The 23,856-nt window shown below is 32.2% G+C and overlaps 1 protein-coding gene across 1 annotated transcript in view; it reads left to right on the top strand.

Moving 5' to 3' along the window:
• The first annotated feature begins 6,196 nt into the window (after nt 1-6,196).
• Nucleotides 6,197-23,856, top strand: part of LOC148613197 (cytoplasmic tRNA 2-thiolation protein 1-like) — a 30,130-nt gene continuing 12,470 nt past the window's right edge. Inside the window, exons 1-6 of the mRNA XM_088586430.1 lie at nt 6,197-6,336; nt 19,027-19,150; nt 19,944-20,062; nt 20,852-20,908; nt 21,891-21,948; nt 23,318-23,395. Coding sequence (XP_088442556.1) covers nt 6,280-6,336; nt 19,027-19,150; nt 19,944-20,062; nt 20,852-20,908; nt 21,891-21,948; nt 23,318-23,395 — 493 coding nt within the window. The 5' untranslated portion in view covers nt 6,197-6,279. The remainder of the gene's footprint in view (nt 6,337-19,026; nt 19,151-19,943; nt 20,063-20,851; nt 20,909-21,890; nt 21,949-23,317; nt 23,396-23,856) is intronic.

Here is a 23,856-nt window from a genome sequence, read left to right as displayed (position 1 = left end):
AATTAATTCTATAATGGATACTTGTAAAAGTTTCGTATTGGTTTAGTCAGTGGTTCAAAGCTAGTTGGACTGAGGGATATATTGGAGATTGTTGTATTAGCATATGTTTTTCCTCTACCTTGTTTTGACAGTTTCCATCATGTCTAAGCTCGAATATTTTTTTAATACGTATGTGTATCATGACGTATGTTAACGGTAAAGTATAATAACATTTTTATCCCTTTTTCTCCAAAATATTGACTTTAAACACTCTCAGATAAGGTTGTGATTATTCCTTATAAAATAAGTCCTACATACCTATCATTACGTTACTCAGGTTACCTTGTCAACTAGGGATCATAACTTCAAAAGTTTGCAAATGAGTAACAGTCCATTCAATTTATGATTTGCTATGAAGAAAGAATATTGTTACTTTAAATTTAGAAATTATTATGTACACTAAATTTTCCGATCTTGTGATTTCAAAAATGCAATTTCAATATTTCTTTGTTTTTAATTTTTAATTTTTATTTTATTTATTTTATTTTTAGTATCTTTTTTTTTAGATTTTGTGAAAAAAAAATAAACATTATTTATGAAAAAAATCCGTAACGTTAGTTTTGATTTTGTCGATAAAGTCAGTCGCATTTTTCGAAATAATTAAAACATCGTATTATTACTGAATAAAAAGTAACCGTGGACAGATCTAGAGATGACGTAATCGTAAATTCATAACTTTACATTTTCTACATAATGGGCATTCTAGAAAAGAGTAATCATGGAAACCAAGATTCGAGCAGGAATCAAAAGAATGTAATCCAGGGAAAAAACCAGACATGGAAAATAGACACACACATCAAATAACATAAAATAACCAAATAATACATACAAAGTAACAAAAGTAAATGAGCAAATGAGTAATCATGGGAACCAAGATTCGTGCGGGAATCAATATACTCAACTAGAGAGGGAAAGAGACTCACACAACAAGGAGCACCAAAACCACAGGTACAAAAAAAATATAAGTGACTACAATACAAACTGGGTGCATGGACCATGTGCACCGGTAGGTAAAGGGTACTCTGCTTATATAGAAACACACTCGAGTTGCTGAGTAGCTTTGGATATCATATTTGCGTCAATAAATTGCATTGAATAAAAGGTATACTTTAATATGTATTTCAACCCTCTTCTGCTGAAGACTTTGTTTATACTGGTATATATCTAAGCAAATTCATATTTCTTCTTCCTTGATCTCTGAATCTTTATTGTATTGGCAATTTGTCAGTTTTACAGGAAAGCTCAATTGTTATATTACAACTCCACGGCATGGCTATAAGTATATGTTTTCTGTATTTTAAGTAAAAAAAGCATTGTCTTTTGCATGAATGCTATCACCATTTAAACTCAAGTCGCTCTCTCAAAACACGATAGAAATCCCAAGTGCACTTTTTCTGCTTTTTAAAATCTTTGTTGCAATATTCGAAATTGAAGTGCTTAAGAAACATTTATTATTATAACTTTTATCTTTCAATAAAAAAAAATATTTCTTGTATACTACGCATTAAAGGAATCAGATCTGAATACTTTAGAAAGTAGTTATTTAAGTGCTGCAAAAATGGCGGGAGCAATGATACGAGCTCAGCTATAAATCTATCACACTCCAGGGGACATCCGGATGGTCAGTTAGAGGGAGGGGAACTTTAATCACCTCATGAAAAATAATCTAGATGTATTGCTAATTGATTTAAGAAAATTGCAAAAGGTTTTATTCTCAGCTGACCAACTAGACAAACTGTGTCGCCCAGTGAGACCTTTACTGAACAGGACAAATGTTCTAATGACCCCAATGCATTGTGATGCACTTCAGAAACTCAATTTATGAGAAAATATTAGTTCTCATACGGATTATAAATTAAACCAATGCACAAAAGTTTTGAAATTTGCCACATAAAGGGTCATTTTCTGTTGATTAGTTCTATGGCAAAACCGGTATAGAATTACGGAATAAATAGTTTTATGTGAAATAAAGGATGTTAAATGCGTGCTGTTTTATAACATCGGCGACATATTTGGCCGCCTTGACAGGTCGTATTAGGATACAGAAACATTGTCGTTTCCATACCCTGCCGTTTCATGGTTTAACCACGCCAAAGATTTATTTCCAAATTAAAATAATGTGTTTAACGTTGAATTTTATTGATACAAGTAGAATAAATATTTTTCAAAAGGGAAAATTGCAAGGAATTGATTTATAGCTCCTCAACAATATGCGATCTGATTGTGGCCATTCTTTTCACAGCAGTTGTAGCCATCTTAGATTTTTGGTCCATAGAATTCATACCTCGCACTTCAAGATATGTAAATTTTCTTATTGTTACATACGAAATTTGGGAATATATGGTGCATTAGTATAACAATGAAATATGATCATTGCTTGATCCATGTCTTATGTTTGATAATAAATATTCTTTGAATATTTCGTTTGATGTTCCTAATCGGTACTAAATCCTTGCTGATGACCTTTTTGGCAAATAATAACGATAAGCATGTGAAGAAACGTAAATGCTATTATCTATAGGAATCATGCAGTGGGTGAATCACAGTGAAAAAACAAACAAACACACAAGTCCTTCTAGAAAATCTGTTTCAATGTGTTATATGAAATGCAGAAATGACATTCTTTTCTTGTTTAAGTGTCAGAAATTCTATATAAAAATTATATGAAATACATTAATTGCAACTTCATCATCGAAGGGAGGCTACTTTCTTTCCTCTTATCATTACATAAATGTATATTGTAAATTTGAACTCCTTATAATTTCTGCTTCATTTTGCACTTCTTAGACGAACAAAATATAAGTTTGTCTTCAATAGACCATAAACTGGGTGTCAACATTGTCAAATTCCTGTGTTTTTTTCTTAGCATGATCCGTTACTTTTCAATTTTGCCTTATGCTTACAAACTCCAGTACTTAATCTTATTGAGAAGTTTGAACTGGTCGGGGTTGAAACAACTTTAATACGTCTCCCTTTGCAAACTCTATGCAATAACTATCTTCTGTCATACACATCAATACGTAACACCTTCCAATTAGACATTTAGCAGTGTCCTTAGTATTTGCACTAAAACAGTTTTTGCACCTGGTCCGGTGTCCTGGTCCATGCTCCCAGTTTTTAGTGGAGTCCGACTTGCTCATTTGCTTTTTTATCTTTGTATGTATGATTTTAGTTACTTTATGTTCTTTGTTGTGTGTGTCCATGTCCAGTCTTTGTCCCTAGATTACATTCTTTTGATTGCCGCTATAACCTTGGTTCCCTTGATTACTCTTTGATTACCGCTTTAACCTTGGTTCTTTTGATTACTCTGATTACCGCTATAACCTTGGTTCTCTTGATTACTCTTTGATTACCGCTATAACCTTGGTTCCCTTGATTACTCTATTAATTTTGGCCGCCATGTTAGGAATTAGGCATCCTATCACCACTTTACGAGGATAGTTTCTTATTATATACCGAGGTGTGTCTGTTCAGCCTATGTTGATATTATCATAATAGAAATTTTATGGTCATTATCTTACTAATTTGATGTTTCTGTCTCTAGGATGAGACAAAATACCTTTGGTGAGATTTCATGTCTTACCGAATTGACAACCAGCCGAACTTGACGCTTACTGGATTTTACTCACTTGCGATGTGTATGAGTGGCCAAAATAGCGTTATTTTCATCTAGATATTATTTTCTATCTAGATACTTTAAACAAGTATCTAAATACTTCTCATAACTATCTAGATATCTCTCACAAATATCTGGATTCTTGGCACAACTATTTTTAGACTCAAAAACTCCTCACGAGTGTCTAGATACTTCTCAAAAGCCTCTAGATGCTTCGTACAACTACATGTATCTGGATACTTCTAACAAGCATCTAGATGCCTCTCAAAAGTATCTAAATACTTCATACAAGTATCTAGGTATTTCGCAAAAACATATAGATGCTTCCCACAACTATCTAGTACTTATAAAAAAGTATCAAAATATTTCACAAAAACATCAAGATACTTAAGCAACTATCTAGATATCACAAGAGCTCCTAGATGCCTCTCAAAAGTTTCTAAATACTTCTCAAAAATATCTAGATGCTTCTCACAGGTATCTAGATACTTCGCAAAAACAAATAAATGCTTCTCACAACTACCTAGTCACAACTATCCAAATTTTTCTCACACATACATAGATAATCCTCACAATTATATTGGTACATATACTTCACATGAATACGATACAACTTTGTGACTTTAATTATAATATTTGCTTGTTTGTTTGTTTGTTTGTTTTTTTCTGTAACCCCTTTGAATCGCCAGTCCATAACAGACCGACTATTTAACCGGGTCCAGTCAAATAGCCACTTCTTAAAAGTTTTGCATTTGCGTGAAAAAAAAAAACTTATCCGACATCAAATCCCAGCCGAATCCCCACCTCCAGGATAAAAAATGGTCGGTGCCTGAGAAATCTGCCATTTTCAATATGCGTAAAATATCAAAGAGTATCCGACTTAGTCCCCAAAGTACAGGTTTGCTGTCGTATTTTGTTGGCCTCAGCGTATATGTAGCTCTCTAATGATATTGTCTCAACTGCCTTCCATGCGTGGAACGTGATTTATCTTACTTTCAAAACAAATTCAAACTTTGAAAGTACCAATCTATATTAATAATCGCAGATGGTTGGTTTTATTTTGCAAATTCTGGTGTCATATTTAAAAGGGTAATTAAGGGAACCAAGGTTTTAGCGGAAATCTCATTGCTCATTTGCTTTTGTTATTTTGTATGTATGATTTTAGTTACTTTATGTTCTTTGGTGTGTATGTCTGTTTTCCATGTCTGGACTTTGTCCCTGGATTACATACTTTTGATTATTGCTATAACCTTGGTTCCCTTGATTACTCTTTGATTACCGCTATTACCTTGGTTTCCTTGATTATCCTTCCAGTTATTTGATGGAACTGATGAATACATATTGAAAGTTATTGTACTTCAATTTTCTATCAAGATGTATTAGTGCCGATTGTTTGTTTGTAATCAAAGAATTCCTTGCATACATATTTCTAAGGAAATTAGAAATATATTTTCACGACTTTGACACATAATTTTATTAAAGGATTGTAAAACATTAAATTATACACAACCGGTTATTTGAATTAAGTTAAATGGTTATGTTCATACATTATTTTACTATAAAAATAACAAGTGGCTACAATATTATTTGAAATAGTATTTAACTTTATGATTTTTTATGTCTTTCCTTTTTTTTTTTTTTTTTTTTTTTTTTTTTGAATTACAATTATAATTACGTTTTATTATCCACTTTATAATTCCTTCATAATTATTTCCATTGGTCCTAAAATCACCGATTGGACATACTGAGTGTAATTAATACTAAAAAGGAACATTTTGGACTTATTTCTATCATATACCTCGGTGACGAAACCAGATATTCTGGGGTAAAAAACGCTCTTTTGTTTTAAAATTTTATTGATTTCGTTCAAATTCTGGAAAAATGAGCAAAATATTACCAAGGAAACCAAGACTCTAGCGGAAATCAGAGTAATCAAGGGAACCAAGACTCTAGCGGAATTCAAAGAGTAATCAAGGGAACCGAGACTCCAGCGGATATCAAAGAAAAGAGACCAGATATGGAAAATAGACTTACATAACAAATAACATAAAATAACCCAAATAATACGTACAAAGTAACAAAAGTAAATGAGCAACTCGGACTCCACCTTTTCAAAATCTTGTGATCCGCCACCGGGCCTACAAAAAGTACAGGTCTAAGTAATTATCTTCATTATTCATGGGTGAACAAAAATTCCTTGAAAATTCAAAGGAATCATGTATATAACATGTTAAAAAAATGCCAGAGCAACTATGGTTATACTGTATGCGATACATGTACATGTAGTTAAAAATGCCTGGAATCTTGGAATTCCAAACCGCTCAAATTTAATTTTATAATTATTATTTTTTATGTTTTTAACAAAACAAGTATTTTAATCGCCCAAACTAAACTGTAAATACTCTAAAACAATTCAAACCCACGTTTTGAAATCACCTATAGTTAATTTTAAATTCTAGATAAATCTTATCGAATACCTTTTTTTACTTCGGGGAACAAATCTTGTTAGGGACGAACTGTCCATGGATATTAACTAAGATATATATTTCCATCCCCTGCCTATAATGTCCTCATTTAGTTTCACAACATTTCAACCCTGATTTCAACGTGTATTTACGTCAGATATGCCTATTTCGTGTACAATTTGTGATGGAAAGGCGATATTAAAGCGACCAAAGACGGTAATATATTAGATTATTTGTTTATACTTTACATAGAAATTGAAATAAGTAATTCATAATAAATATGCCTTACATTGTGCATATATTATCAAAATTGATGCCATTTATTTAAGTTCTATGTCGTCTTATAATTAGTTTCTTATAGGTCCAGGCAGTGTTCATTCCAGATAATTGTAAAAGGCCCCCTTGACAGTAAAACAGGGGGTCTTGAAAAAAAAGGGGCCTACATGTAATTAAGCTGTATGATAGGGGTCATTTTTAGATCTTTTAATGGCGTTTTTAAACAAGATATTATTAAATTATTATGATATTCTGACCTTACATTGTCAACATGTAGAGTTTTTCAAGTACTATAAGCCATAGGTGTTAGCCCTCCTGTTTTTTGTGGGCTCTCCCCTAATTTTACCCTTTGACCCGCAAAAAAAAATAGTCTCCCGAACAGGAGGCATCAATCTCCTGGTTTCAAGAATTCCTCTTGTATGAACCTCATGTAATTGAATTTATCAAATTTTCGTCAAAATTTGTCCACCATTTTTGTTTATGTCAACAACCATGTGCATCACATAAGCGCTTTATCATCAAAACGCTTGGAAAAGCTGATCGACATACAAATGTACAAGTCTCTCTAGAATTATCTTTCTTCATGTCAACAAATATCAGGATTTACAATTTTAAAATAGTTATGTCAAGATTGTACGAACTTTGTGGCCAACCAGAACTTGCTGTTTTGTGTGGCTGATCATTTTACTGACTTTGTGAAAAAAAAAATAAATCATCATAAATCATAAAATTGCAGAGAAGTATTAATGTAAAAGGACTAAATGCACCCAAATCATAAATAATAAGCAGATCACATGTAGACATCTTCATGTTCTATATGCTGGATTTCATCATCCTCTTTCAGAGTTACATGTATGTCCATTTGAATAAATATCTTTCTCATATCTTGAAAACCATTATAGAATTGCAATTGTACATGTGTACTTGGTCATTTCAGCTGCACTTATAATTCTGAAATCAGGCTTTCAGTGTTCTATAATTATATTGTATTAGGAAAATGTCCACTGCTTGTACATACACAAACATGTATAATGAGAATAAATATGGTGAATACATGTACACTACTGTCAATCAAAATTTTAATTTCTCCACTCTTTACAGTGGAGTCACTCATGTTCTCCACTGTGACTCTGTTGTGACTCCCCCAAAGTAAAAACCAGGATGACATTGCTCAATTTCAATAGTTTACAATATTTTTTTTGTCCTTTACTGAAATGTTATTAAACTGCTAGAACCATTAAATATACATTTGCATAAAGACAGGAGAAATTAATCACAGACAATTTTTTAAAGGTGACTCCACTGTGGAGAATGGAGACACTGTGACTAAACTCAAAATATCTCGATTGTGGAGGGTGAAGAAATTAAAATTTGTGTATGTCAAAGAGACTACAAGCCCACTGTGATGAAAAATATCAGCTGTGAATAATCAGAATTCCCCCTGACCCTACAACCCTCCTCATTTTTTTATATACATGTACATCTACATGTACATACATATAAGTGAAGTACAAATGTACCTGAACTGAAAGCTAAGGCTTACAGTACAATTGATAGAAATTTAGGGAACAATAGCAAAATGCATCAATGCACCATCATATAACCTTTATTAAAATAGTAAATATTTACAGAGATCACCAAAAGGTCTTCAATAAGTGTAAACCTAATTTTAAGTAAGCTCTGAAAGGCCCTCACAACAAAATTTCTTAAAAATTAACTAAAAACTCAAATAAAGACACAGAGACACATTAATGACCAACATTTCGTGACAGAGGTCCATGATTTCTAGAAGCCCCTCCTCTAATCCCAAAGGTGGTAAATGGTTCTACTGCAAGCAAGAAGGCCAATTTAAAAGGGAATGTCCAAGTCATTTGTCTGAATCCCCTTAATTGAAGAGCATTAGTTTCCTTGACAAGCAAGGAAAACTCAAAAGTTCCTGAGTAACTGACCCCAAGACCAAAAGGTCACACATTTTAGGAAGAAGTTTGGTCAAGAGTATACTGTACACATAAGGAGGGATGAGGATTCTTAAGAAGCAACCCCGGTAAGAAGCCCAGTTAAGTAAAGGGGAAAGACAATCAAGCCTGTCAAGGTAGTCCCGTATTTAAGTCAGAAAGGGTCCAACCCGTAGCAAAGCCAGAGGCTCCACCTACAGCTGAGACATGACATTTTTCTTTATTGATGAATGAACAGAAAAAAAAAAGACATTTTAATCTTTATTGATAAATGAAAAAATCAATTAATGAAGAAAAAAAAACACAAGCACATGGAACAACATAAAGAAAATATTTTTTTTCAAATCTCATTATACAAAATGTACCTCTCAACTTCTTCCAATATTTTTTTTTCTTTTTAACTTCTTTTTAACCAATGTTTACCCTTTTCTGAAATGTCAGTGAAGAAGTTCTTGAGTTCATTGTAGTCTGAAATCTGGTACTTAACCCAGCAAAATCCTGCCAAACTGACAGTACTCGAGCTGCTAAACCCTGCCAAAGTAATACCTAGGGACAGTCCTTAACGCGTATGAAGTGGATGTCCATCTGGACTGAACCAGTTTTCAAGCTGATATAGAATTGATTATGAAATATAAAACTGAATGTCTAATTGATTGTGGATGGTTTTGACAGTTTTCAACAACTTTTATTTTTTGCAATTGGGAATTTTATGTTTTAAGACAAATGTCAAAAATGTTGTCTCTGTTGTTCACATTTTTTTTTTCAAAAAAGAATTTGGCTGTAGAAATCATAACTGCATGTGGAAAGATAAAGGATTTTGCTGACTCTTTTTTTTCTAGGTTTGTTTTTTATGTATAATGCTAGTATTCAAATTAAAAGGCAAGTCTTTGAAAATTTTATTTTAGATTTTAGCTTGTATGAGTATACATGTACCCATACATAAGTACATGTATGAAATACTTGTAGAAACAATCCCTTGAGTTTGATCCCTTGCCAAGTCATATCATAAGCCTTGAAATTAGTATTCACTGCTCCTTCCCATACCGAATATACTAAATATAGAAAATAAAAGTATTGACAGTCGACTCAGATTGACTTACAGTAAAAATAATGTCTGAATGAGCTGGGTGAAATTCAAATAATGCACTAACCTTTTGTGAACTAGCACATTTAACATGTTAAAAATCAGGTATAGCATATCTTGACAAGCTTAAAGCATTATCCATTCAATTAATCAAACTTTTTAAGATGCTTTAGAATAACTGTCCTAGGACAGTGAACTACATGTACAATATAAAACAACAATCAATCAAATATTCACACAGCTTAAAGGAGAAAGTTCAGTAAGAACCCATTTTGGCCTCATAACTTGGGCATTTTTTTAAAATTTGATCAAAGCTTATTTCTAGGTAGTAGTATAGTAAAATGGTTGCAACACTGAATACAAACTGTTTTTGACAAGATTTATGACATTATTCCAGAAATAACTGTATGCATTTTTAAAACTTTTACAAAAACCTAAAACTTTTGATACCAGTATGTGTGCAATTTTCAAGATGGTTTTTGAGTGGAATGGAAGTGGCCACGCATTTGTTCACTCAAGATATTTTCACATGAGATGTGAGATATACATGTATGAATCATGATAATTTTGAACATGCATGTAGTCATTGTTAATAGAGTGAAAAACTGCACAAAATCTGGTGTTTTCTAGCCTTTTAACAGATTTCTCTAATTTCAGTCAAGTTTGAAGGGCATAACTATGACTGTATATGTCCAAATGATTTCCATAGACCAATTGAATCATCTATAAAACACATCAAAGGAGAAACTTTATTAATTTTTTCTTCAGTATTCCTTTATGGCTAGTTTTCAATCAAAGAATGTATGGTACATATATCTTCTTTAGGCCACAACAATTTCTTTGTTTCCTACTAGGAGATTAATGTATTAATTTACTTTCCTTGGAAGAATTTTCTATTGACAATTGACACGGATCAGAGTTAGAAATAGTAGCCTGCTCGCCAGCCCGAGACTTGCTAATTTTTGGCAGGGCTGGCTAATTTAAGAAACAATTTATATAGCCATATAGTAAATATATTGACAAATTGTATTCAGGGCTTCAGAGTTTCCTACACTGCATGAATGTGAAACCTACCAAAACTAAAATCATTCCAGTAAAAAAAGAATATTGTGAAACGTAATAAATTCACAAGCCTATACATGTAACTTAAATGCAAAATAGTAAATACATGTACTTTAGGAGATCATCAAAAAGTCCTAAACAAATGTAAGCACACTTTAAAGTAAGCCACAAAATGCCCCGACAACATTCTGATGAAGAGTAACAAGGATGAAATGTTTCTATTTGTTTTCACTGTTTACCTCTGGATGCATGCCTCCTTTTAGTCAGGGTGCGTGCTTCGCTTCCCTCAGGGTGTGTGCTCCTCTTTAGTCAGGGTGTGTGCTCCTCTTTAGTCAGGGTGTGTGCTCCCCTTTAGTCATGATGTGTGCTCCCCATTAGTCAAGTGGTTGTGGGTATGATCTTTGGCTTTGTCACACCAAAGACCTTAAACTTTGTAGTCACCCCTTCTGTGCTAAGTGTGGTGTATTTAAGGGGATAGAGTGATGACTGGATGACTTGGAGAAGTGAGCTTGGAGTCAGAATATTTTGTAATGTGTTCCAGTGGGATGACGTCGACATGCCTTCCAGAGATCTGAGGGCTGTTGTTAGTGAAAATTGTTTCATAAGTTTTTGCTTAAGCCTTTGACCTGCAAAATGTACATTTCATTGTTGGAGTGTTACATGTATGTTAAAGATAAGGATGTTTACCCTACCGGTGCACCTGGTCCATGCTCCCAGTTTTTAGTGGAGTCCGAGTTGCTCATTTACTTTTGTTACTTTGTATGTATGATTTTAGTTACTTTATGTTCTTTGTTGTGTATGTCTGTTTTCCATGTCTGGTCTTTGTCCCTTGATTACATTCTTTTGATTACTGCTATAACCTTGGTTCCCTTCCTCTTTATTACCTAATCTGGATACCTATATCTGAGTATATATATTGTGTATTATTGGTACCTTACTAAGTTTATTTCAAATTTGTGTTTGTTATTAAAGTTTGCAATTTTTTGTAGTGCATTTTATAATTGATTTGTGTGCGTTTTGTAATTTTTTTTTTTTTTTTTTTTTTTTTTTTTTTTTTTCTTATTTCTTTTTTTGCTCTATCATTTTTATAAAGTAGTGAATTCTGCTTCAAGCAATCTGAAGTAAAAAACTGAACATGATGAAAACACGAAAAAATGATTTACTAAACATGTTGGCATCTTACTTTACATTATAAATCCCTTTTTGCACCAAATTTCAATGGAAGAGACCCGCATCCTATTACCATATTAGGATGAGTTCCAACCCATCTTGTCGATGACTAGTCTTTTGTATACTCAACACTGTAAAATATGTCTTTTTTGTGTAAAATTAGACACTGAATATTGTTAAAATGTGTCCCGTCCTTTCAAATTGATGTTTTAGACTTGTTATTAGTGACAACAAAATGCTACTTTTTTACGTTTAATTTAATTCATTTCTACCTATCACTTACGTTTTGCTTGTTCCGAGTCAAGAGTGATTTTCACACCTGCCCTTATTGAAATCACCTGATATAGTTACAGACACAAGCTCTTAATTAACCAGGGTTCTCGTATTACACCCTCAAACTCAACCCCATCGTTATCCAACCAGGCTAGCCCCATTCAAAATATTTTTTCTGACAATTAAATTTTTTCTTTGATGTCCTTAAAAGCCATGGCAAGGTCAATTTTGAACACCTTCTTTGGGGGTAATATGTTAATGTTGATAGGTTCCTGGAGTGAAAATTAGCACTCATCGTAACGTATCGGTGTTAGGTTCAATAGATAAACGGATGCTGTTTCACCTAGAGGTAAACAGATTTGTTTTTTCATCATTTTGACAAAACTTTATGTAGATTTTAATCAAGGCGGAAAATTTCAAATTAGTTAAACTCTTTATCCAGCGGATGTTTTTACTGATAGAATGTAACTCCTTGAGAAAGAATTTTGCTACTATTGAATTCGAAAACAAGCTTTGTATTAAAATATTTTAATAAAGATGTTTACTCAAACGACTTAGATTTCAATTTTTTTGCATTAATTGTATTTGTCATAGGACCATTTGTTATTTACACAGAATTAGAACATCTGTTGAAGTAGTCATCAGATCTGCAGTTTTTATGCACAAGTTTGTGACTAAATTTTAGATTGATACATTTGAAGAAATAATTATCATGCCACTTTACATTCTGGTGGCATTGAATTCAGTTTATTCAGTGTAAAATTACAAGTATTAGTCATTTCGTTAAATTAAAATGATAAGCTGTTTAATTGTTCAAGTCATATTTATGATACATCTGTCTTTTGACAGACATATAGTATACACAGCAGGAAGTACTACACATGATAATCATACATGTATGGAATGAGTGTCATATTGATAATCATATATTATATTTCATTTTACACATGTTAATTATGTGATAATTATCATTTGTTTTCAAGTAAACATTTCCATATAAAAATAGTATGATTACCATATAAATATCATATGAATCAAGCACACTATGATAATCATATGTTGCAAATTTGGCTACATGTATGTACCATGGTCCATCCAGTGTTCTAGCTAGGATATGAAAATAGAGGGGCTTAGGACAAGAGCAAAATAGTTTGTAATGTGCTAAAGTACCACAGATCCTCAGGTTGCTTTGTAGAATTGTCATCATTCTGTTAATACTTTTGTTGTTGAGGTCTTTCAGAGCTTATTTAAAGACCTTGGGTAAGGGACACAACTCTTACAAATCATTGGAACGTTTGTATTCATCATTTTACGTCAATCTCGTGTAAGCATCAAAGTAACTTGGACTGATTTAATTCTGTTTCAAATGAAAGCTGGATATGCTTTGGTGAAATTGAATATGATACAAAGATATCACTGATTTCCAGAGTTATGTCCCTTACCCAAGATCTACCTACTAAATGGTGGACTGTGTTGACACTTGTTGAAGACCTTGTGATGGTCACTAAGTATCTATTGTTTTTTATTGGAGAATTTGATAGATTACCTTTCTTTTTTCTATCGATACATCTGTACACCAACACTACTGTAAACATGGTTAACACAAATTTAAATTTCTCCACTCTCCACAGTGGAGATATTATGAGTGGAGTCACTTTGTTTCCACTATCCACAGTGGAGTCGGCATTTCAAAAATTATTTGAAGTCTTTATACCAAGGTATATTTTGTAGCAGTTTGATAACATTTCTTAGTCAGAAAAAAATATTGAAAAGTAATTAAATGGAGCAATTTTATCTAAGTTTTTACTTTGGTGGAGGCACTGTGGAGGACATGAGTGACTGTGAAGAGTGGAGAAATTAAAATTTTGGTTGACAGTAGTGTACCAAAGTATACTGGTAAATGGCGCCTTAAAGAGAAAGGAAGTTATTTATTATGTTTATAGTTCATATACATGTATATATTGTACATGTGGAGATTGCATGGGTGACCCTACTGATAAAGAATTCATTAGGACACTTTAACAGATTTAAAAGGGACACAGAGTGGTGTTAAAGTTTTTGTGCCCCTCTATTTCTATTGAGTAAGGAAATTGAACTCAAAAAGACTTTAAAAGATTTTAATGATGTATTAAATGAAGGGTATTTCCATTTTGTTTTTTTTAAATTTTTTGACGATTTTTGTTAATGGGATTTTAAACACTGTGAAAAGTGGTATGGGAATAATTATGATTGTGTAAAGTAACTTTAGCGCAGTTCTCTATGTATATATATAGTACTTGTGAATATCTTGCATTTGCCCAAACTTTGCATACATTATTGCAATGTCAGCATTTTGGATCTATAGCAAATTGAACCTGAAATTAGAATTTTTGCAGTTTCAAGAAAATTTTGTTTTTGTTGTTAAATATCTGTAATGCTTTTCTTTCTTGCAAATGTACCTGTACAATAAATTGAAAACAAGGAATAATTTCTAATTGCTTTTCAAGTATCAAGTACTATGAAAGTACTATTGTTTGTGGGGTACCAATTTTCGTGTTTTTGTGGAAAGGCCAGACCATGATATTTAGTTTTCTACGATAAGGAGATTCCCATTGATGTGTATACTGAAAATCTCAAAACCACAAATTCAAGAATCCATGAACTTTTGTATCTGCCCTAATCCACAAAAACTGGAATCCATGAATAAATGTACTTTCACAGTACTTGGTTACAGAAGTACTTCATTTCTCTTACTATTTAAAAACTGTAACAAGATAAAAAAAATTTCAAATGGAAGTTCAACTGGGCTGTGTAGGTTTTGGAGCATTGGAAACATTTACTGGTGTTTGTAATGTTTAGGTATATAGGACCTCATATTTAGAAATCAAAGCTTCAAAGTTCTTATAAATTTTGAATAAGGCCAAAATTGAGAATAAATTTATTTACAGGTACTTTTTTCCTACATGCATCTTCTCATAAAAAGACCCCTACTTAAGATGTTGGCATTTTAATTTAAATCTCTAGAAGTCATTTGTAATAATAGTTTTGGTGTCTTAACATTAAATAAGATTTTACACTGCCAATCAGGCCAAATGGGAATCTATAACCTTCATTGCCAGTGTCAGTACAAATCAGGCCAAATGGGAATCTATGACCTTCATGTAAAAAAAAGCACTCATATGACAATATATGCATACATACATGTACATGTAATTTCAATCAAGGAGATTTTCCCAATTTGATCTCTGCATCCCTGGATATGTTTAAAAGTTGTGTTATACCAGTGTAAGAAAATTGGGGCTTTTACAAAGTTTTTGCATGATGATGAAACGAACATTTGTAGACTGTTTTTCAGTAATACTATACATCAATATAACGAAATGATGCTGGAAAATCTTGTCTTTATTTCTTTATTTCTTGTTTCTAATCGACAAAATACTTAGTCAAAGTGGTGGGTTATTGTATCTCATGTTTCACCCGACGCCTGATTCTTACAGAGACAGTTAATTAAAAATTACACACATTCAGATCTGAGGTGACTCATTACAGTGTAAAACGTGATATTCAAGCATTTGGTATACTGCTGTGAATCACACTATCCTGTTCCCTCTAGCCCTGTAGCAACTAGCTGTGTTATTGTCACTCTCAAATCCCACAATCGTTTGAAGTAAAGGACAAGTTATGTTTTTACTCTGTTAACTACTGGGCTGTTGTCACTCAAGATGAAATTCTTGCATAAAATTATATGTGTTAACGAGCAGTTTTTGCAGGGTTAGACATATGTTTGAATCATCTTCAGAAGACAACAAAGCTCTTGTCCTCAATTAACAGCACGTGGATACCCACCGGCCAGAATGGCGGAATTAAAAACAAATTCCAAGTTAATTGATTGTGATGCCGTGAAGTTGACAAAAATCATGTGAAAAACTGGTTGTTTATTAAGACTGCATTATGTTTAACATTGCTTTGTTATGCTTATGATTTTGTATTCCAAGAGTTGAAAAAAAAATGAAAAAGTAAAAAATATAGGGCATATAAATCATGCAAGTTTGGCAGTCTTATATACATCTTTGACTTACTTGACTTAAACCCTGTCATCCATTCCTGGACATAGGTCATCGACGAAGGACTTCCATTTTACTTTGAAATATTTTTCTTTTGTTTTGAAATTTGTACAGTTGCTCAGGTTGATTTATACATGAATTCTGCATGACTTTCTTTTTGTCCTAAAAAGTTAATTGACAGAGACTTCCATTGAAGCAAGAAGCGTAGTACATGTATAGTGAGAGCTTTAAATTGAGAACAAAAAGGGGGGTACCAAACATCTTCTCTAAATTTATTTGGCTCATTTCAATTTTATTCAGTGTTTAAATCTTATAAAAGTTGCAAAATATATAAATTTCAAGAAATTTTAACCACTGTGACATGTTTCATGGGAAAAATTTCAATCCTCAACAAAACTTTTGATCATGCACTAAGATGCTTTAAGTTTGATATCACAATATAAAACGTTCTGCTAATTTTTACTGAGTTGTGTACCCCCTGAAATGTATCTGTTTGTACATAGAAGTCTTGTTTTCATGATAGAGCATACTACATGTACTAGCTACCCAATTTTAATTGGGTTTTCAAATTAGAATTATCTTAATTTCGAACACTAATTTGTGTAAAAATAGTACCATACACATGTTATTGTTATTAACTTATTTAGTCTTAATCTTTAGCCACTAAACAAGTCATGCTTGGGTTGGTTTTAAAGTTAAACTTTGTTTACTAGGACATGTACAATGCATTATGGAAAAAGAGATAATAAGACAATTTAATTGCCCAATTTCAGATGAATACCTAATTGCATAGAAGAAAAACTACTCAGTTTTCTGTTTTCATTATAAGTTTAATGGCCTTTTGAAATTAGCTGATGTATTTGTGTTTTCTGTATGTTCTCAGATGTAGATCCAGATTTATTTTAAAGAGAGGGTTCTAGGCTATTAAAAAAGTGGGAGTACCTACTACAAGACCCCCTCCCCCCTCGGAATCTGCCACTATAGTTCTTATCTACCTCTAAGCTTTTGAAAATACAAGCTGAATTTTTATATTGATAAACCCTTTTTTAGCTCTTGTTATACCAGGTCCTGTCTATTAATTCAGTATTTCTTTATTTCCATAGAACATGACAATTAAATTAATTTTATAATTTCCTTCCAAGCCTCTTCATGTGACACAAACAACACCCCACGTCGCCCACCTAAAACTTATAAGCCCATAACAATCAAACAATTTTCTAATGTGACACTATACTATTGCTATAAACTGAATAACTTCAGGGAAAAACAGCCATGAGGACAGGAACCTTATTAAATTCTGTGATTAACTTTCGATAATGTTTCCACTCCATTTGATGACAAGTGTTTGTCACGATGGTGTAACGGTCAATCATGAACAAATTGTTCGCCTTTCCTTTTGTTGTAGTTGACCGTCATTATACCTTCTATTTAATAGTATTCCTATTCTATTATAAAAACCTCGCAGATGTCCTCAGGAAGGGGGACTTGTCAAATGACCATAGGTCAAGTGCATTACTTCAGATATGAGTGTTATTTACAACTCATACAGTACTTGTCCATCATAAATTGACCATTACATTGAATACAACTATATTTGCATTAATTTTTATGCTTTATGCATATTTAATGTAATTTTCTATGAAATTTCATGACATTATTCCACTTCTTAAACTGCAATACAGAGAAAACTGAGTTAAGAAGAAATCTTGCTAAGTTCAAAATGCTATGAATGTAGGACTTTTAAGTTAGGGGACCATATTCACCGGATTCTCATTTTTGTCCCCTCTTTTTTGGCTCATAATACTATTGTTTTCTTCTAAAACAAAGTTTAAAATGTAAAACAGTACTTATTGTGATTTTGCTTATAATTTCTCAATTTAAAACAAATTATCACCCAATTTAATGATAGAATCAGATATTAATTTTCATGATAGAATTTGATTTCTGAAAAATAACAAGGTTGTCTTGTGGTTGTTAGATCAGTTAATGCCCTTGAATTTTTCTTTTTACATCTATTTTTGTCTTTAGATTTGTTTGACAAGTATTTTTCAATTATTTATTGCCAAAATATAACATTTTGTTTACAACGAAAAATTGGCAAAAATGCAGTGGTTCACTTAGCGAAGAAGAAACCCTAGTATGCTTTTGTCTGTGCTCACGTGTATTTCTTAATATCAATTACCACAGAATCTTTGAGTTATTGAGTTATTTTAATTATGTATATGTAGTTAACTCCTTTCAACTAGTAATAAGTATAAGTTCCCATGAAGACATATTTTGTCAATGTTCAAAAGCATTGTACGTTTTAAGTGGCAAAAATGATCTCCTGACTTGATTAGAGTAATCCAGGGACACCGATCAGACATGGGAACAGACAAACACGACTAAGAACATAAAATATTCAGAATAATACATACAAAGTAATGAAAGTAAATAAGCAACTCAGACTCCACTAAAAGTAGGAGCATGAACCAGATGCATTGGTAGGGTAAATGTCCTCTACTTTTCTAGAAACATCCATCGAGTTGCTCATATAAAGTCAAGAATAGAAGAAAGAGGAATGGAAAACTATGACACAGTGAGCAAATTGGTACAATTTGCAAATCTTCAAAATGCACTCATACTCTTTGCAAATAGTAGGTACCATTCAGAACATACAAGTGTCAAAAATATTTTTGAAAGTAGAAATTCCGGTTTAAAAATATATTGTGAATTTGAATACTTCAACTAACAAGCTTTATACATGAATGTAAGTTACTTATAAATGAAAATGGATATACAAACAGAATCAAGGGACCACTAGACCTGCCTTGTCAATGTTTGTGATATAATAAATGATAACAAAAATAGTTCAGGTACATGTGTATATCAGAAAAGTGAATTAGTTTACTAGGGTATAATTTCTTTTAGATCATTATTAAAGAAAATTGTTTGCTTGGATATTTAACCTAGTATAACAAATATAAATTTTAGAATGTTTAAGTGTGACATTTTATGAACAAGTATTCAACAGTCAATACAAACATTACTATTTATATTTTAGGGCGATGCTCTATGTAAAGAATGCTTCTACTATGCCTTTGAGGAGGAGATTCACAAAACAATTGTTGATGCCAAATTGTTTACACCAGGAGAAACTGTGGCCATTGGAGCTTCTGGGGGAAAAGGTGAACTGAACTTATTTTAAGGAGACTTAGTCATGTTATGTATGAGTAGTCAGTGGAACTGAGGTTCTTGTGGAAATCAAAAGAATATAATCCAGAGACAAAGACTAGACAAGGGAAGTAGACATACACAACAATGAGCATGAATATGTGCAAATGTAAATGATCAACCTGGACTCCACTAAAAACTGGTAACTTGGACCTGTCATGTGTGCCAGTAGTAAAAGCATCCTCTGCTTTTCTAGAAACACCCGCTGATTTGGAGCTCCAAGTGTCTATTTTGGTCAATACGATTAAAAGTTTGTTGATTTAGAGATGGTATGTGGTAAAATTGTTGAACATTAGGAAGTACCTTGAGGTCTGTCTGTTCACACATTGTATGCTAACTGAAAAGGGATTTCAATAAAATTTCTGTTCAATATTTAATTTTCGTCATGGAAAGTACCGGTAGATTCTCGTGTCTTTGGTTTTTATATGTTTTTGGCTTTTTTTGTATTTTTTTCATTTGTATTGTTTTTTTTTTTTTTTTTTTTAAAACAATCTACATTTCAATTTTTGGCTTTTATGGAAAATTTTTAAGTGAAATGCAAATTTTGTGCTATATTGCATCCAAACCAGTTGTTGTGTCCATAATGGATAGTGTCCATATGCTTAACTGTGTCAAAAACTTAAATATTATGCCCACACTTACCCCTACTGTTCAGGGTTCGACCACTGCGGTCATATCATTCTGTGCTCTTTATTTTGAATGGATAGCAGCCAGTTTTAGGTTTACCACTTTTTCTCTGTCTTTTAGATTCTACTGTGCTGGCCTATACAATGAAGGTCCTGAACGAGCGATATAAGTATGGTTTGAACCTTGTGCTACTCTCAGTAGACGAAGGAATTACAGGGTACAGAGATGATTCATTAGAGGTTGGTACAGCTCCAATCATTTTGAAAAGTACTATCAAGTAGATGAGAATGTTATTCCTGAATTTTTATGTTTATTGTTATATGAAACCTTGACTTGAGCCGTCGGTCAAGTTTCATCCCCACATTTTCATTGTGATGTCATCAAAATTTCAGGGAAGCACATTTCAATGTTAGAATATGAATAGAAGCAAACAAAGCTTATCATTATTGTACATAGATATTTGAGGATGTTGACTTCAAAATTTGAAAACAAGAGAAACAGCTTCTCACTATATGACATGTGTATAATTTGGTTTCTCTCCACTTGATTGGCAGATTGCAGAATTTAAACATTCTCAATTGAAATCTGATTATCCACTTACAACAAAAAGGTGTAAAAAAAATAAACCAGTAAAAATTAAATTCATACAATAAAATATTGCATAGCCATAAGTGCAATGTATGACTATCACATGGGAATCATATGATTATCACATGACAATATTATCTTTCTCACCTTACATATGTTCATTATATGAAACATCCTATGATTGTACAGAATTTTGAAAACAAGTATTTCAGCAATTAAAACGGACACTAGACATTTTTCTTTAGATATGAACTATATTGTTATTTTTGTCTTTTTATGCCCACCATCTAATTTTCTGTCTGTCTGTTCTTCTGATTGATTTTTTTTTCATCTGTAACAATTAACAATTAGATTAAGTCTGAGAAATTACAAAGGTTTAAAGACTTCATAAAAAAATTGGATCCCAGTACATGATATGATGTACACTTTTCATTTTTCAGACAGTAAAGAGGAACCAGCAGCAGTATGAACTTCCACTTAAGATAGTTTCTTATGAGGTTAGTCATCTACATGTTATATGTACCGATAGTTTATATACTACACATATCATATGTACTTCACATACTTCACATGTCATATTGGCATATGTATATGTATTACATATGCACTTCACATACTGCATGTCATATGCTCTTCATATACTACACGTCATTTGTACTGCATATACTATACATGTATGCACTTTGTATACTACACATTTCATATGTACTTCATATACTACACATGTCATGTACTTCATATACTACATGTCATGTGTACTTCATATACTACACATGTCACTTGTACTTCATGTACTTCATATTGTACAAATGACATTATCATTTAACAGTGAATGTTTTTTTTTTTTTCTAAGACTGACTTACAGACAAAGATGTTGTAATAGACAGGTTGAATTTATTTCAATAACAATAAGAATAGGGCTAGTTCCAGTGGAAGAAATCCATTTGGTGTACAGTTGGTGGCATGCTCACATCGGATGTAATAGCTAAAAGGTTCAGTCCATCAGTCATCCTAAAGACTTCAGAAATGGAAGTCATTGTTTCTATACCTAACATATATCTTACACATATAGGAAGTAGAGTCACTACTTCTTGACTCAGAAAAAAATATGTGTGTAAGTGGTTTAGATTTCTACCTGTAGCTTATGTGAGCCAGCACATTTTAAAAAATCTGATAAAAAAAAACAGATTTCACAGAACAGTCTGGAAATGCAATGAATATCTGCCAAAGTGTGTATAAACACCACAGTAATTCAATCGATCTACATTGAGAACTAAATATTTTTTACAACTTTTTAAAAAAAAAGAAGAGAATTGTATTTAATTTGTGAACAAGAAAACTAAAATTTATTTCTTAAATTTTATACATTTGTATCAGGTAATCTTTGGCATGTTTTATACATCTCTAGGATTATTTCACATGTTTTATATTGTACGTCTTTGTAAGATATAATAAACATTTTGTTTTTTTTTTTTCCAGGAACTATATGGTTGGTCTATGGATGCAATAGTTAAACAGATTGGACTCAAGAATAATTGTAAGTTTCTTATGTGTATCATGGACATCTTAAGGCCGTTCAAACTTAATTTTTGGTTCTCAGGTCAGTGTTCATGAAAACAAATGTTGATGGATGCATTCATTTGTCGATCTTTTTATTGCCTATTGAGAATATATAGTGTGATTTTTTAAATTGGTCATAGCTAGAAAAATATACCATATAAGTGGTTAACTTTGTTGTGATTTAATTTTACTAGATATTGGTGATCAAAGTTGGAAAGCAAAAATTAAATCCCATGACATATTTTTGGAGATGATATTGAACTTATCATCATTGTTTTATTTATTGAACTGTTTGTCTGCTGTGAAATTTTATTACACCAAAAAAAAAACTCACCCAGTTTTTGAAGAAAAGGGCAAAATTTTTGGCATGGGAAAAAACCCAATGAAACGGTATATGGAGATGCTTTTTCAATTTTATTTTATCGAAAAAAAGGTATCCTTACTTATACAGGACAGAAGAGACTAAGACAGGCTGAGAGCCATGAAATTAAATTAACCTTAAGAAAGTTCTGTTAGTCTAATTTGAAAAAGAAATTCTGGTTTCAGATGTTGAAATAGACTGAAGTTACTGGTTGTTCAGATCTAAGTTTAGGACTACCTTGCATTTCTTTTTGCAATAAATGAATGATTCCTTGCAAGTACTGGAATTTGTAAGAATCAGGCAAAATTGAAAAATAATGAATCATAAAAAACATTAATTTGACGATGTACATGTTATCAATTTGATAATGTACATGTAGGCACATAACCAATGGTCTTTTGAAGATGAATTGTCAATGTGTTCACCTCAGAAGTGTCAGAGGATGCAGAAAATGAGTAAAACTTGAATAAACTGGTAATGTATTCAAACTAAAACCTGAATAAACTGGCAATATATTCAAACTTAAACCTGAATAAACTGGCAACCTATTCAAACTAAAACCTGAATAAACTGGCAACATATTAAAATCCTAACAAAATCCTGAATAAACTGGAAACCTTTCCTAACAAAATTCTGAATAAACTGGAAACCTGTCCTAACAAAATCCTGAATAAACTGGAAACCTGTCCTAACCAAAAACCTGAATAAACTGGAAACCTGTCCTAACAAAATCCTGAATAAATTGGAAACCTGTCCTAATCAAAATCTGAATAAATTGGAAACCTGTCCTAATCAAAATCTGAATAAATTGGAAACCTGTCCTAACCAAAATCTGAATAAACTGGTAACCTGTCTTAATCAATTACTTGAATAAACTGGTAACCTGTCTTAATCAAACCCTGGAACTGACTGGAAACCAATCCTAAACAATAAAATACTTGATTTTTTTGTATATTTGATGATGAAGGTTTTCTTCATTTTCCAGGTACATTTTGTGGTGTGTTTAGGAGGCAAGCTTTAGACAGAGGAGCAATGATAATGAAGGTTGATAAGATAGTTACAGGTAAATATGATATGAAAAAAAAAAAAATTCTAACCCCATAATTGCTTACACAGCCAAAAGTGCTGCGCATGAGAATCATATGAACTGCCATATGCATATATTGTGAATATCATATGAATTGAGATTGATATGATAAACATATGTTTCAGTTTTGTAAACTTATATGATATTTTTTCAAATTGCAGGAGTTCAATCTCACGCTTGTCTCATCGAAAAAATATTGAATAATCTAATAATGAGTTGAGAAATGTATGATAAACATATTTAGCACTTTAGGATGTGTACATTATAATTTCTAAAGAATAAATCAAAAGGAGAAGATGACTGGTCAATATTTTAATTTTTTATGGATCAAAATTAGATGCATTCAAATTGACAACAATAACAGTGTATCTTCTTACATAATAGATACTCTGAAATTACTGTTTGTTCGTTGGGTACCAAATTTTGGTGGTTTTTGT

The sequence above is a fragment of the Perna viridis genome, chromosome 6 (genome assembly GCF_037379345.1).
Source record: "Perna viridis isolate PV_CMFRI_1.1 ecotype Kerala chromosome 6, ASM3737934v1, whole genome shotgun sequence".
Lineage (NCBI taxonomy): Eukaryota > Metazoa > Mollusca > Bivalvia > Mytilida > Mytilidae > Perna > Perna viridis.
This window is presented reverse-complemented; position numbering and strand designations above follow the sequence as displayed.